At 36.4% G+C, this 15,211-nt stretch overlaps 1 protein-coding gene across 11 annotated transcripts in view; it reads right to left on the bottom strand.

Moving 5' to 3' along the window:
* The window catches only part of UTRN (utrophin), a 460,160-nt gene that overhangs the window by 129,086 nt on the left and 315,863 nt on the right, over nucleotides 1-15,211 (bottom strand). For all 11 annotated transcript variants that reach the window (XM_033093589.1, XM_033093581.1, XM_033093608.1 and 8 more), the window contains one exon: nucleotides 7,046-7,202. In XM_033093589.1, coding sequence (XP_032949480.1) covers nucleotides 7,046-7,202 — 157 coding nt within the window. The remainder of the gene's footprint in view (nucleotides 1-7,045; nucleotides 7,203-15,211) is intronic.

Genomic DNA, 15,211 nt, shown 5'->3' with positions numbered 1-15,211 from the left:
AGCATTGAGAGAGCATATCAAATTAACTTGACTTCCTTAAATAGCACTGTGTTGCTCAAAATAAAGTAATTCAGACAGCTACCTGTAAGATGAGAGAATGATTTAGAAATCAAATATAAGGTCCCGTTTGCTCTATGAAAAAATTTTAGGGAATAATATATCTTGTCTAATATTAGTATCAAGCCATTTATGGTTGATTTTGATTGATTCTAGCTATGTACTTTAAGCTGTAAGGCAAGACTTCTTTGGAGTTAAAAAGATCTTTTTAACCTTGTTATGACAATTAAATACTTAAAATAGCAAAGTGTCAGAAAAAAATTAGAGTTTGTAATAATAGACAAAGCTAAACTAAAAGGCGTCTAAATTTAATGCTACACGTATCTGTGAAAAATTAGTTTTAAATTATTTCACGTTCTGTTTAAAGCCACATCATGATATAATTGAAAAGAATTCTGTAATTGGAAATAAATGTGTACATGAACTGAAAACATGCTTGAACTATAACCAAGGGACCAAAATTGGGGGTTAGTGAAATGGATGGTTAGGCAGACAACCATAGGTTTGGGGTAGCAATGTCCTCAGTTCACAGCTCAGCCACAGTCCTGGTGGGAAAGGATTTCTCACGGCACAGAGAAGAAATAGGAACTGTAAGTTTGAGAAGGGCAAACACAGGCTCTCCCTTAACTGGAAGTTCCATGCAGACAGGGGCTGTGTCTGTTTTCTGTATCAGGGTCTTTCTGGAGTCCTAGAATTTGCCAGACACATAGTAGGTAAACGGTAAGTATTTGTTGGAAGTGAGAGAGGGAAGGACGGATGAAAACTCAGATTTCATTAAACTATACTCTGCCTCTCATTTCCTTCCACTATAAAGATGGGGATTGGACTAAATTATTCCTTGAGTCTCTTTCAGTTCTAATAATTGATAATTCTAAGTTGTACATACACATACACACTAAATAAAGACTTCCCTGGATAAGAAAAAAAAGAATCTGAAAGCAGAGGAAAAAAAAATCTCTAAAGACATAGGAAAGAAAAAGTTGCCCTGACAGAGTAAACAACAGTACACCCATTAGAGATTTTAATTTTAAGAAAAGATTGAGGATAAATTAGAAAATAATGTTTAAGTTAGAATATTGGCAAGGCTGAGGGTCAGCTCCAGTGAGACTGTTCACTGATCATGGCTGGCGAAGTTCAGTAAGAAAGGCTAACTACAATTAGAGGTAGTTGTCACATCTTTAAATATTGCCCTAATTGTACTAATATATAGTGATTCACCCTAATTGTAATAATTTATATAAATTAGAAATACTACTCTTGACAACTGAAAAAGAAGGTTGCTGGCCAGAGTAAGACTGTATTTGGAGACAGGGTCTTTAAGAAAATAATTAAGTTTAAATGAGGATATTAAAGTGGACCCTAATCCAATGACTGGTGTCCTTATAAAAGGGAATTTTGATCATATTTGAGACAGATACTCACAGATGGAAGACCACGTGAAGACACAGAAGGAGAAGATAACAGTCTCTAAGCCAAGGAGAGAGGAGGCCTCGGAAGAAACCAATCATGCTGATACTCTGACCTCCAACTTCTAACCTCCAGAATTGTGAGAAAATGAATTTCTGTTGTTTAAGTCACCCAATCTTGCTTTTAAGGCACCCAATGATGCTTTGTTATGGTGGCCCTAGCAAATTCATACATATCTCCAGGAACTTTACTCTAAAATCTATTCCATATTTATTTCTCTTAGCATCTTAGCCTGCTTACTTCTCAGAGTTAAATATAAAGCTTTTGTCAACACATTAATAATATATAATGTTAAGAAAGCCCACAGTTTGAGCTGTTTATAAATTAGAAGGCAGACTATGATTGACCAAAATAAAGTGTCATATTCTAGAACCGAGAATTATTAGCTTGGTACAAAAGTAATTGCGGTTTTTACAATTATCTTTTAACCTTTTAAACCGCAATAACTTTTGCACCAACGTAATAACATGAACCTCTACAAAGAATCATTTCCAGTAAAGATATAACAATGAGATGAGAAGCAACCCAGCCTCATACTCAGAAACTCAGTGTTTGTTATTCATATAAACCAGCTAATACGTAACTCACAAAGTTAAAGAAGTATACAGACTGTTGAATCTCCTGACTTATTGATAAGGAACATCCCTCCGCAGTATTAGAGTTTGAATCATGCACCACGTGCTAAGTGATGACAATTATGATAAAGAGGTAAGAGTAAGTAACCTGAGGAAAGTGTAGAAGCAGATACCAGGAAACTTAGAAAGCAGGGCTAAACTACACCCCACCTATACTATGCCTTCCCCCCATCTCCAAACAAGGGTATTTTGAGTAGTGTTAAGACTCAAAGATTAAGAGGAACGTGAAAATATTTTCATGTTAGAATCCCAACCTATACTATCACCCTTCCTTCTTATAATCATCATTTTGACAACAGGCTCTGTCTCACGATCACAGTAATTTTATTATCCATACAAGTGATCCCGCCACTACTCCAGCGTCTCAGCATCTTGACCTGCTCTCCTCTAAGAACCTTGTTCTCCACCCTACCAGTATAGCTCATTTTCACAAAAAGACACCAGATATTACCATTAATGAAAATTTAATGCACCACTCCATAAACTTGATTTCTAGCATGCCTTCTGTGACCACCACCTGCTTTCTCTACTGAATGTGCTACGCCCCCCTCAGTTTCCAAATTTGAACAATTCCTCAGCCCACTGAAGTGTCCAACTGACTGACTTCAAACACCATTTTAATGTCCCTCACCTCTCTCATGTCCTCACATCTTCCCTCATCCAGCTTCAAGTCCACGTGCAATCATTACCAGAACTCCCTTATATTTATGTAACTCCCTTGCCCTTCTCTTCTTCCATCACATGTGCTTAGATAAATTCAGTTCTTCAAGTAATCCTCACCTTCACTGAAGCAACTGAACCTGAATGAAGAAAAACATTCCCATTGGTTGTTCTTACTTTAAATTCATGAGCACTGACCTCACATGGGACTGCATGCCACCCTCTGATCTTGTACATTTCTAGTGTATTAACTCCCCACTTCTAGACTACATTTTCTACTTCCTCTCTCCTCAGGTCTCTACATCTTCTTGTCTCTTCTGATAGTCAGTTGATGGCTTTGCCTCTTATATCACTGAGAAAATAGAGGTAATTAAAAGAACATCTATATGCTCCCACACCGAAATCTACCAACTACCTTCATCTATACCCATATATTCCACATTCCTTCCTGTGAAAGTGGATGAACTCTGTACTCTTCCACCTAAGACCAAGGGCTCCTCTTGTACACTGGCTCCCACCTGCCACCATTCCTCCCTCCTGCATCGCTGAATTTACACTTTACAGGATTATTCCCATTAGCATAGAAAAATGTTGAATTAGTTCCCATCTTTATAAAACTATTACAGTAGTCCCCCCTTATCCATGGTTTCACTTTCTGTGGTTTCAGTTACCTGCAGCCAACAGCAATTTGAAAATATTAAATGGAATATTCCAGATAAAAACAATTCATAAGTCTTAAATTGCACACTATTCTGAATAGTGTGATGAACTCTCACACCACCCCACTTTGTCCCACACAGGACATGAATCACCTCTTCGTCCAGTGTATCCACACTGTAAATGCTACCTGCATATTAGTCACTTAGTAGTGACTAATGGCATCACAGTAATTGCGTTCAAGTACTCTTATTTCACTTAATAACGGCCCCCAAGCAGAAAAATAGTGATGCTGGCAATTCGAATATGTCAAAGAGGAGCCATAAAGTGCTTCCTTTAAGTGAAAAGGTAAAAGTTTTTGACTTAATAACGCATTTTATCATCACACATCATCATAAGAAGAAGAGTGAGTATAATAATACAGGAAAATATTTTGAGAGAGTGAGAGGCCACATTCACATAACTTCTATTACAGTATATTGTTATAATTGTTCCACTTTACTATTGTTGTTAAATCTCTTACTGTGTCTATTTATAAATTAAATTTTATTATACATATGTGTATACAGAAAAAAGCATAGAATATATAGGGTTTGCCACTATCCCTGATTTCAGGTCTCCAAAGGGGATCTTGGGATGTATCCACCATGGATAAGGGGGGACTACTGGACTCAACCCTACATTCTCCCACCAGCTCCTGTCTCAATTCTGTTTCCTTTGTTGTAAAAATCCTTGAAAGAGTTCACTATACTTCCACTCATACTCTTTCTTGAATCTACTCCAATTAGGCTTCCATCTTTACGATGCCACTGAGACGATTCTTGCCAAGGTCAACAACTGTCTTCAGATGGTCAATTTTCTGACCTCATCTTATCCTCAGTGACATTCGATCCTCGGCGATATTCGACTCAGTGATATTCGATCCTTGTGATTGTACCCTCCTTCATGAAACACTTTATTTCTTTGGTATCCTAGCCTCTATCCTCTCTTGGTTCTTCTACCATTTTGGCTTTGCCTTCTCAGTCTCATCTTTCCAACCTCTAAAGCTAGAGTGCCTGAGGGTTCATGTCTTGGAATTCTTGACTCCCTAAATGATCTCATCCAATTCTATGACTAATATATATGCTCCTAAATTTGATCTAGTCCTGACCTTTCCCCCAACTTCAGACCTATATATTCACATGCCTAACAAACAATGTAAGCTTAAAATGTCAAAAAATAAACTCTTGAATTTGCTCCCTAGACTGCTCATCTAACACTTTGTCCAGCTCTTTGAATGGCACTTCCACGCTTCCATTTACTTTGTCCAAAAACCTTTGACTCCTCACCATGCCTCTTCTTTCTCTCATAACCCACATATCCAATGCTTCAGCAAATCCTGTCGGTTCTTTCAAAATGTATTCAGAATCCAGTTATTTCTCACTATCTTCACTGTTATACCATTATCTAAGTCACCACCACCCGCCTCTTGGATTACTGAAATATATTCCTGAACTTTTCTATATTCTCTTCTGTGTAATTTAACGAGAATTATTACATAATTAGATCACAGCACTATAATTATCAGAACTTTGCATGGCTTCCCATCTCATTCAGAGTGAGAGACAAAGCCCTTACAAAGAGCTTTCAAGGACCATGTGATCAGAACCCTTTACCCCTCCCCCACCTTGACCTCATCTCCTACCCCTGTCTCTATTTGGCTAAACAGCTTCAACCATGCTGGTTTCCATGGTATTCCTCAAATATGCCCAGAACATTACAGCCTTTATGGTCCGTGTCTTTCTGTCCCCTTTTCCCTAAGATTTTTTCCTCCACAGAGTAGCACTGCTTACTGCCTCACTTACTTCGGGTCTCTGTTCAAAAATCACCTTTTTATAATACTCTCCTGACTTCAAATAGCACCTCTGCTGCTCCCTCCTTGATCTTGTTTTATTTTTTTTTTCATCGAACTTATTACCATGGGACATAGTATATATTTATTGCTTATCTAGTGTCTGTCTCTTAATACTCAGAATCAGGCAAGACCTTTTCTTGTTCATTTTTGATTCACTACTGCCTAGAATAGTGCTTGGTGAATATTAGGCACTCAGTAAATACTTCCATCACTCTCAGTATTATCTTTATTATCTGAATGACTGGGTCTAAAGGGTTGAAAAACAGCTGCATGAAGTGATCTAAGATAGACCAAAACACAAGGGGCCTTGCTGTGAGGGAGGGATTAGAAAATAGGCAGGACTTACTGGAAACGCTTATATGCACTTTATTTGCTAAGGCCAGACTAGGACGATTATTTCATACCTCAAGATTTCAGTTTTCCAAAAAATAGTAGTACACAGTCACAAGCAGATTTTATTCCTTACGGAGCACTTAGAAAACTTTGCATTACTGTGTTTTGTCACTCATATCTGAATCCACAAAAAGTATATGTGAATAACTAATAGAAGTGAAAGTTTTAAAAAGTATGAAGTGTAATTTTCTAAAATCAGTCTCTTTATTATTATTATCATTCATCATTATTATTAATTTTGTACACCAATAGGGTCTTCCTTTTCCTCATTTTACAGCTGTTGTTTCACTATATTCTCTTTTTAAGTAGAAAAAGAAATTTACCCAAATGGTAATTTGAATAAAGTAGTCACAAAGGTTCAAAATAAAATAAATGTCAAGGTCTTATTATTTTGCATTGAAGCAACTTATTACATAGATGACACTTTCCTTTAGAAGATGCATGTGTTCGTCTTTATCATTTTTCAAATGGGAACAGAATTCTAACATCACATTAGCATGTACAGATTTAGAATGAGAACTTGCATTGCATGTGAAGAGAAAAAATATATAATAAAACAGGCTAGTATGTAACATACGAGAAAATGTGTATGAAGGAATATTAAATAAATGAATAGAAAGTTAATAAGGTGAATAATTTAAATAACACAGGATCTAAGAATTACAATCAGTTGGAAACAATTCAGCATATCTGCCTATCAGAATAAAAGTACAAATTTGCATGGAGAGAGAAATTTGAACAGAAAAACAATATAACTCCAAAAAAAGGTCTAAGTTCAGAAAGAAATATAAAATGATCTTAACTACTATGGTCTTCATTTGCTGTAAGATTTAAGTCTATTGTACGATTTTCTTACTCGTACAAATCCTTACTTTTTTCCCTTTCATTTATTATTAACAAGAGAGCTTAATTCTTTATGAATCTATGACTTCTGAATTTAAGATTAACTTGCAGTAAAAAAAAAATTCCCCAATATATTAATATCTTAAAACCTGCTGGAAAGTTAGATAAAGTTCATGATTAGCTAAAAGTAATATTATACTTGAGATATCTTTAATGTTTGAAAAAATTAGTTAAACGTGAAGAGAAAAGTTAATTTGAAACAAATGGAAGCAATGGATTCAATTTAAAGTAAAAGCCTAAATACTGACAATTAGAAGCAGAGGGGCAAAAACTTGTGATAATTGGTTCAACTCAGATATTTATTGGGAATTTTGAGTATTTCCCTCACCAAAATTCAAAACTAATTTAAAGAGGTACCCACCATATGTTGTCAACTTACTTTACAATGATCATATTGGAGCTGTAAGGCTGGAACATCCCCTCCAATAGGCATTTGTTTTTTAAGCTCTTCATCTTTCATATTCAGCCATTTGATCAGTTCTTCTAAGGACGTCAGCAACCTGTTCCACTTCTCGGCACTGGCCTCCAAATGGGCCCTGTTGAGATATAATGCTGACCACATTTAGAAGTTTGAATTACATCCAGAAAAATTATATACTTTCCTTTAGCCCAATAATCTTGTATGACCAACTAATGTTAACATCCAAGAAAAAGGCTGATTCTTTGTATAATAATAATAATAAATTATACATATATAGAGAGAGATATAGATATCTGTAGTGCAGGGGATCCTGCCGACTTCGCCAAGTGTCGTGCGGGGCGTCTGGCGGGGTCTCCGGTCCCGCTCCCCACACAAGAACGCAGGACATGGTGAGGCCAAAAAGGAACACCCACGGAGCCATAGGTAGGGGAGTCACACCACTATATTCTCACTGGCGACTGGTTTGGAGACACAGGAACCAGGAACCACACAATTCTCAACCCTCTATGTGCCGCTTGCAGACTCAGCCACCATCTTCTTCTAGCTCCCCCTTCTTCCTTTTTCTTCTCTGCTAGCCTCTTCTCCTAGCGTAGCCACGGCAGTTATATTCATGGCTAATGGCTCACTGGTTACAGCTGACGGCCAACTAGCCACAGCTGATGGCCATTTGATCACAGTCGATGGCCATTTACTACCTGAGCCAGCACCTTTCTATGTGAGGCCGAGAGCCTGGAAACTGCTTTTTGGGGCTCTGTCCCCACAATATCGATATGTAGATATATATACACACACATATATGCATATGTGCATATATATATCCACATACACACATATATATATAATTTTCCCCATGAGAAAAGTTATTTTAAATTCAAAGGATATGTTGGTAATACCTATCAAAATTTAAAACGTACACCTCCACACCACAAAGGCATAAATATGAGGCTTTCAAGAAGAATGTCCAAGATATAATGTAAAATTGTAAAAACAAGTTTCAGTAGTTTATGTCTAGTATATATGCACACTCAAAATAATTTTTTTCTCATTTCATCTATATACATGAAGAGAGGGCTAGAGAGAAAAAAGAAATTACATGCGTATACAATGTTTAGAAAAATATATACCAACTGTGGTTACTGCTGAGAACACAGTAAACACATAATTTTTGTGCTCATTGAATATTTACAACAGGTCCATATTATTTTTCTTTCCAAAAAAGGCTAATTAACTTTTTAGGAAGGGAAATTACAAATGTCTTGATTTCTCTTTTAACCAAATAAATTACTGAAAGCAGAACATCACCAACATTTACCTCAAAAAGTTGGAAAACAATAAGGCATTACTTGGACAGAACACTATTTATCTTAAGGTTGAGTGATGTCCAGTAAAAAATGTCCACTGCAAATAAAAAAAACAACTGAGCAAAAATCATTGCTTACAGTACTTTATACTCTGATTTAAAGGTGGGGGTCTTTGTTTCAATAATAATTTCTGGTTTGGGCACAGAAAAGACTCTTCAGATTCTTAAATTGTGAACTTCATAATCAGGAAACCATGTTTAGGAAATATATTTTGAGGTGATGAAGGTTCCAATAGGAGTAAAAGCCCTTGAGAATAGAAATGTAAACAAAAGCTAGTTGTTCTTGTTCGAGTTTTGAAGAAAGCTCACTATCCGTTCTCAAGCCCACACCACGTGGGGTTTATTAGAAAAGATAGATCTGTCAGAAACAACTGAAGAGACTCTAAGAATCAGCGTTTACTCAATCCTGCTCCATCCCAATGGACAGACTGTGAATGTGGACTTAAGCACTGACCTGTGTAAAATGGAATTACCTTAACCTTTCAGATAGAAACTGGCAAGGCTGATAGAGACAAACATCAGCCTTGTTACACAACAGCTTCCAAAGACTAAAGACTTATACTGAGGAAAGATCTGGGGCAACTTCAGGTGCAAGAAACGTCTGTTGATCAGGTTTCATATCCTCTCAAATAACTCTCACCCTGACATTGGCATTAGGATCCCCACTTCCACAAATTAGCTGTTTTACTAAGTGATACCAGGCACAGACACTACTGCCCTTCAGACCTACCAGTGATTTCCTTTTTGGACATCTGGTCTATCTGAGTCTCTGTCTCAAAGTGGATAGCTCTGCTCTAGATAATTCAAAAACGTATTTCCCCATTGATAACATTAGCTGGTACTTCCGGCAATTGGCATTCAACAGTATCTAGTCTTTGTTTAAAAGTTCACAATATTTTCAGAAGAACAACTATAAATCATTGATTTCTAGTTTATCTCTAATTCATAAAGTAATGACCACAGTCTATCAGCCAATATTCTTGAATAAAAGAAAAAAAAACTTGAAGTTCTATATACCTCTAAAATTCTATGAACTAGCATTCAGGCACATACAAAAGGCCAACTGTCCTGCAATCTATTTCTAGTTCCACTGTCAGCTGGCTAATAGAAAACAAACTAAAATTTTATTCATGTCTTACTCAAAAAAACTAGGTATGAAATAAAAAGTAATTTGTAGATACAGAAAGAAGTTTGAGGTATTTTATCATTCTTGGAGAATCATATTATCAAAATTACTATTTTCTTCTCTTGCATTTATAATCTTTCTATTCATTCTACAGGTGCTATAATTGACCTCAATTTACAAAGTTATTCTTGTTTTTGAGTTGCCTCTTTTTTATACTTAAGTCTTTTAAAATTATTTTCCAATTTCAGTGACATCAAATATTGTATTAGTTTCAGGAGTACAACAGTAATTAAACATTTATATACCTTACAAAGTGATCACCCCAGCAGGTCTAGTACCCATGTGATACCACATATAGTTATTACAACATTATTGACTATATTTCCTGTGCTGTACTAAATTGTTCTTTAATGACATTCATATTCTGCTGGATTGCCAGCTTTTATGTTTTCGTATTGATTAATTTTAGGCCAAATATATAATTACCTATCCCCAATAAACAATTATTTTACTTGTCATAGAGCAGAACTAAATACTTTCAATTATATAATATTAAATGAAAACTCTCAGTGCCAGTTACAAATGATTTTGCTGTAAGTATATCTGACTGACCTGTTGCAATTCCTTTCTGGTACTTTTAAAGGTAAAAACAAACAAACAAAAAGGTACAAATCAGAGGTCCTTAGTCCATCAAGAAGTGCTTGAGTATCTGTATACAAAACACTTATGCACTTTGACCTCTTATTTTAGATTAATTGATCCCACATCTTCAATGTCTGTAGCTTACCTCTTTAATCAATAACAAAACTAGACATTCCTTTGAAATCCAGTTACATACTCATTGTATTAAAGAGCATGCAAATATTTTTTCAATACAATTAACTCTTTTGACTGCACGGAGATAATGAAATTGATCATGGAATCTATGGCATTTGGCATGTAAAGGACTATTTATAAAGATGAAGGCAATAATTTTTGAAGAGAGATACTGAAGTGACTTTGAAATAAAAAAGATAACATTGGTATATGTGCTTCTCTGCATCTTTCTTTTTCCATAGTAAAAAGCAAGCTGATCTGGCAAAATCTTTGCCTGGAAACTCTGTTCTGGTTATTCTCCAATAGATTACAACTATGTGGTTAGTGGATTACTACCATATGCCCAAATAAATGCATGCTTCCGTAGTAGCTTTCAGTGTTCTAGTTTAAATTTAATTCTTTCATCTTTCAAGATGAAAGCCTTTTCTTCAGTAATGGGTTGAACACTTTGCAAGAAGAAACTTTAAATTTTTGTACGGTATTAGCTGTACTTTCTCAATTTTACTCTAAACATTTTAAAGCTTACATTTCCCCAAGACTTTATAACCAGTCATCAATCATGTTTTCAGAATCTTAAAACATTTCTGTATTTGACATACCTGTGGGCACTCATATTTTGGGTAATTGACTTATTACTACCCTAACTCTCACCTGCTTCAGTTCATTCTTTGGGTACTTGATGTGGGCAAAATAATAGATACTTTCATTAAATGTATTATTAACCTAGAATGATGTCTACTACCCAATATGCTCTATAAAAATTACCTTATTTTAGATTGAATCATTTATTTTACAACTGTCTGAACATTTTTAAGTGACAAATTATTTATAACAATATGCAAAAACTGGTTAGAAGGTAAAGATTCATACAAATGATGCCCCATCATTTAAATATAGTAGAAAAGGTACTGAAGAAGCTACACATTAATATTTATTTTAAATCACCAGAAGCCTCTCCCTTTCAGTGTTTCTTCCAATAAGTTTTTAGTCCTTCTCCCAGTGTACAGATATGAAAAAGAGAGGAAGCAGTGTCAGTGAGTAAGGAGGAGCATTTGTTAAAATAAAATACAGTTTTTCATTTATTGAATACAGAGACACATTTATGGAACACCTGCTTTGATATCTGGCACTAGGTAGAAAGTTCTAGGATCAAGTTAGGTGTAAGACAAGTAAACCAAATGTATTCTGAAACAGGAAACCTAATTAACAACTCTAGGAGGGAACTATGGCCCAGAGCAGGAAGAAAGTTGCTCAGGAAGCCATGGTGAGAAGTGGGAATCCAAACGAAAGTCCAAACTCTTTCCACTACATTACTTTCATCCCGGGCAGCACTTAAGAGGACAGATAGAAACTGCCCAGATATGTTTGCAGGCAAGTAAATACACATTTGGAAAGTTAGTCTCCCAAAGAAAATCATGACCCAAATTAAGACAAGCAAAGACATCTTGTCCCCTATTGTGTCAGGACTGCACAGAATTAAATGTCCAATTTGGCATTCTTATGACAAATGCGATTTCCTTTTAGTTTATGGTAACACCCATAGATTATAAATTGAGTTACAATGAAAGAAAAGACATTTGTTAGTGTACAAATAACCAGCAACCTGAAAAGGGGATTATTCCTGCTCCCAGAATGAGAATTGAGACCCACTAGGAGAAAAATGTGAAGTCCTCAGAATTCAGTTTGTGCTGAAAGAACACCAAAGCTGGGCTTCCAATATGGCAGCCACCAGTAACATGTAGCGATTTCAATCTAAATTCAAGTTAATTAAAATAAATAAAATTTGAAATTCAGTTCATCAGTTACACTGGCTGCATTTCAAGTGCTCAACACGCCATACATATATGGCTTGCGGCTATCGTACTGAACAGTGCCGACATAGTGGAACATTTCCATCATTGCAGAATGTTGCATTGGAAAGCACTGAACCAGAGGAAGAAAGAAAGAGGAGGGCAGCAGAATCTTTGTCTACTAGATTTAGGGAAAGGAAATTTTAGTAGTTTTACAACCTGGTTAGCAAAATCAACTACCTAAGGTTAAAAGCGGTGTCAGTGACATTGTAAAATGTGATAACATTAGATGTAATGATGATGTTAAAGGTTAATCTCTAACAGCTTTTTAAAAGGTCTCCTGAATTTTTAAGTGGCTCATAAAAAAATGGGAAGATAGAATTTTATCTTTGAATCCTGTTTTCACTAGATTTGACAATTTCACTGGTCTTTGAAACCATATGTTAATAAGGACCTATATACAATATTACTAAGCTGATAAGTGGATATTTAACTAACATAATCCGAAATTAAATAAATGTCATATAAAAATTTAAACCATGTGATCCTCATTACTGAATTTGTTAGTACATTTCCAATTCACATTTTTCCAGGGAAGAAAAAACACTGTTCAAGTTCCTAAGAGACTATATTCTAGCTGAGGTTTCAAAGCATTAGTTATCTTCTCTTATGTTGTTCAAAGTTTAATAAACAATTGTATGTATTGTTTTGGGATTGCAAAAGAATATTTGGCACGTTGCATTTTAATATTTCAAAAGTTTAATCACAGTCATCCAAAAAGATTGCAAAATAATATTTAAGATATGAACCCAAGATACTGAGCCACATATTATAATACACAATGATTAAAGAAGGTAATCCCTGTAAAGTGCTTATTGTAGGTCTTCCATGTGCATGTTCAGTGAATATTAGCTGTTAGTATGAACGTTGGCAGATGCTCTTTTTCTAAAAATAATGATAAATTAGAGCAAATGTCCCCTGCCATGACAGTATCAACTTTAGTACAATTTGAAATACAGAACACACAAAAGGGGCATTAATCAGATGGCCTCATTCTCTGAAAAATGAAGCAAGGCCACCTGCCAAGAGGGAGTTTGGGGAGAGGTTTGGGAGCTAAAAAGGAATCGAAACCTTTTAAACATAGGCAGCGTGGTGAATATGGTAAAAAATCATTCAGAATCATAATACCAATGCTAAGTAGAGGGTCAAATTATAGTAAAGGAATATCATTTTTCACTTTCTAGTGGAACACTAAACAGCCCAGAATTACGAGCAGGGAATAGAGAAAGTGTGGTCATTAGCATGTCAGAGGTTGGAAAAGCAGACAGGAAATTCACAGGAAATTCAAGGTGCAGAGGAAATGCCAGATCCCAAAGTTATTGAAATGGCTTATGAAGGAATCCAAGCTTGGCAAAGGAGTTGACAGAGTCTGAAAAGAAGAAGGGCTTAAGCAACCAAAGATTAGGAGAAAGACTGGCAGGTTCAGGAAGAAGCGCAAAAATAAAAAGAAAGCTAAGAATTCAACAGCTGAAAATATTAGAGGATGCGCATTTTTAAACAATCTAGTTAGAATATTGTAAATGAATTACATACACAGGACCAAACAATAAACTTAGATAATAGTATAGAGATGGTCCTGGTATATAATGTAACGAAGGAAGGTACCCTCTTCATAAGATCCGTAACTTGAATGTGAAGGAAAGTTGATTTATCAATGATGTTGTAAACAATTCTGATTTGATACAACAGCGGGCTCTTCTCTGTCAAAGACGGCAAAGTCCGTGGCACTCGGACGCACATAGCCAGATGGAAGGTAGTGAAATAAAACGTGGGCTTTACAGAACAATCTGCCCTTGGTCTTCTGGAGATGATCATCTCAGGGATGCCAAAATGACACGGGACATTAACTGAGCCACAGGTATGGCCAGATCTATGGGACTCAGAAACAGAAAAGAGATCAAAGCTTTTAGAGATGAAGTAAAATGAAACTTGGAAATCAAAACAGAAAAAGTTATCAGTATGGATATCAACATCAAGAATAATAGCTGAAGAAAAGATAGAAAATAAAAAAGAAGTCAGGTGCTCTAATCAATGATTAAAGTAGAAGAAGGCCTACAGATCAGGAGGAAGCAGAAATAAGATGGTGCGAGGGAAGAACAATGGATGCATTCACTGACAACTAAGAGCAGTTCTTGACAGATGGTGAGGCAATGCTTTAGAAAGAGTGAAGAGGCTGCCACCTTTCCCTGTTATTCCTGTGGGGCAAGGTTCCTTTCAGCTGGTGTGTCTGCAGGTGCCATACTGGAAGTGTATGGCTGGCATTCTGACAGTGTGGTACCCAGAGCAGTTGTTAAATATGCAGAATATTCCCATTGGCTGCCAGGTGAGGAAAATGTGCAAATTAAACTCTATTAATGAGCGCTTTTAAACAAAGCAGGCAATTAAGGGGAAAGCCAGCTTTCAATTATAAAAAAAAAAGTGGTAGAAGAGCTTACAGAAATATTAAGGACACAGGAAAATGTGTTCGCCATAGAAGCCAGTTGTAAAGGGAGACTGTGCTTTAAAAGGATGAGAGGCAAGGGCAGAGGAGCAGAAACTCAGTGTGCTCTGCCGGCATCATTTTCAGTAAGGACTGAAGAAAAAAGGTGGCTGGGAGACAGACAGGCTGCCTCTGCATATTTGCTAATGAGAACACTTGCCTGTCCCTAGGCCTCACGAACGGATTTTTCTCAGGAAGCACACTTCTGGCCTCTTCTCCTTCCCTTTACTCTTTCCCTCCCTGTCCAGGAGGCCTGAGGAATCAGACTGGTAAAAATGGGGAATAACTGGACGTGCTTAGCTCAGCCTACCCTCGCCTTTTGAGAACAGGCCTGTGGTGACAGCTCTTCCTATTCTTCCATGTAGGGTTTCCCATGTGAGAGGCCACCTTGACCAGTGACCGCTGGTAATTCTGCCTAAATCTGGGGTTAAATTAATAGTCCCATGTAGCTCTCACTTTAAGCTACAGCCTCCAAACTGGCATCTGTCTGTAA

The sequence above is a fragment of the Rhinolophus ferrumequinum genome, chromosome 3, assembly GCF_004115265.2.
Source record: "Rhinolophus ferrumequinum isolate MPI-CBG mRhiFer1 chromosome 3, mRhiFer1_v1.p, whole genome shotgun sequence".
NCBI lineage: Eukaryota > Metazoa > Chordata > Mammalia > Chiroptera > Rhinolophidae > Rhinolophus > Rhinolophus ferrumequinum.
This window is presented reverse-complemented; position numbering and strand designations above follow the sequence as displayed.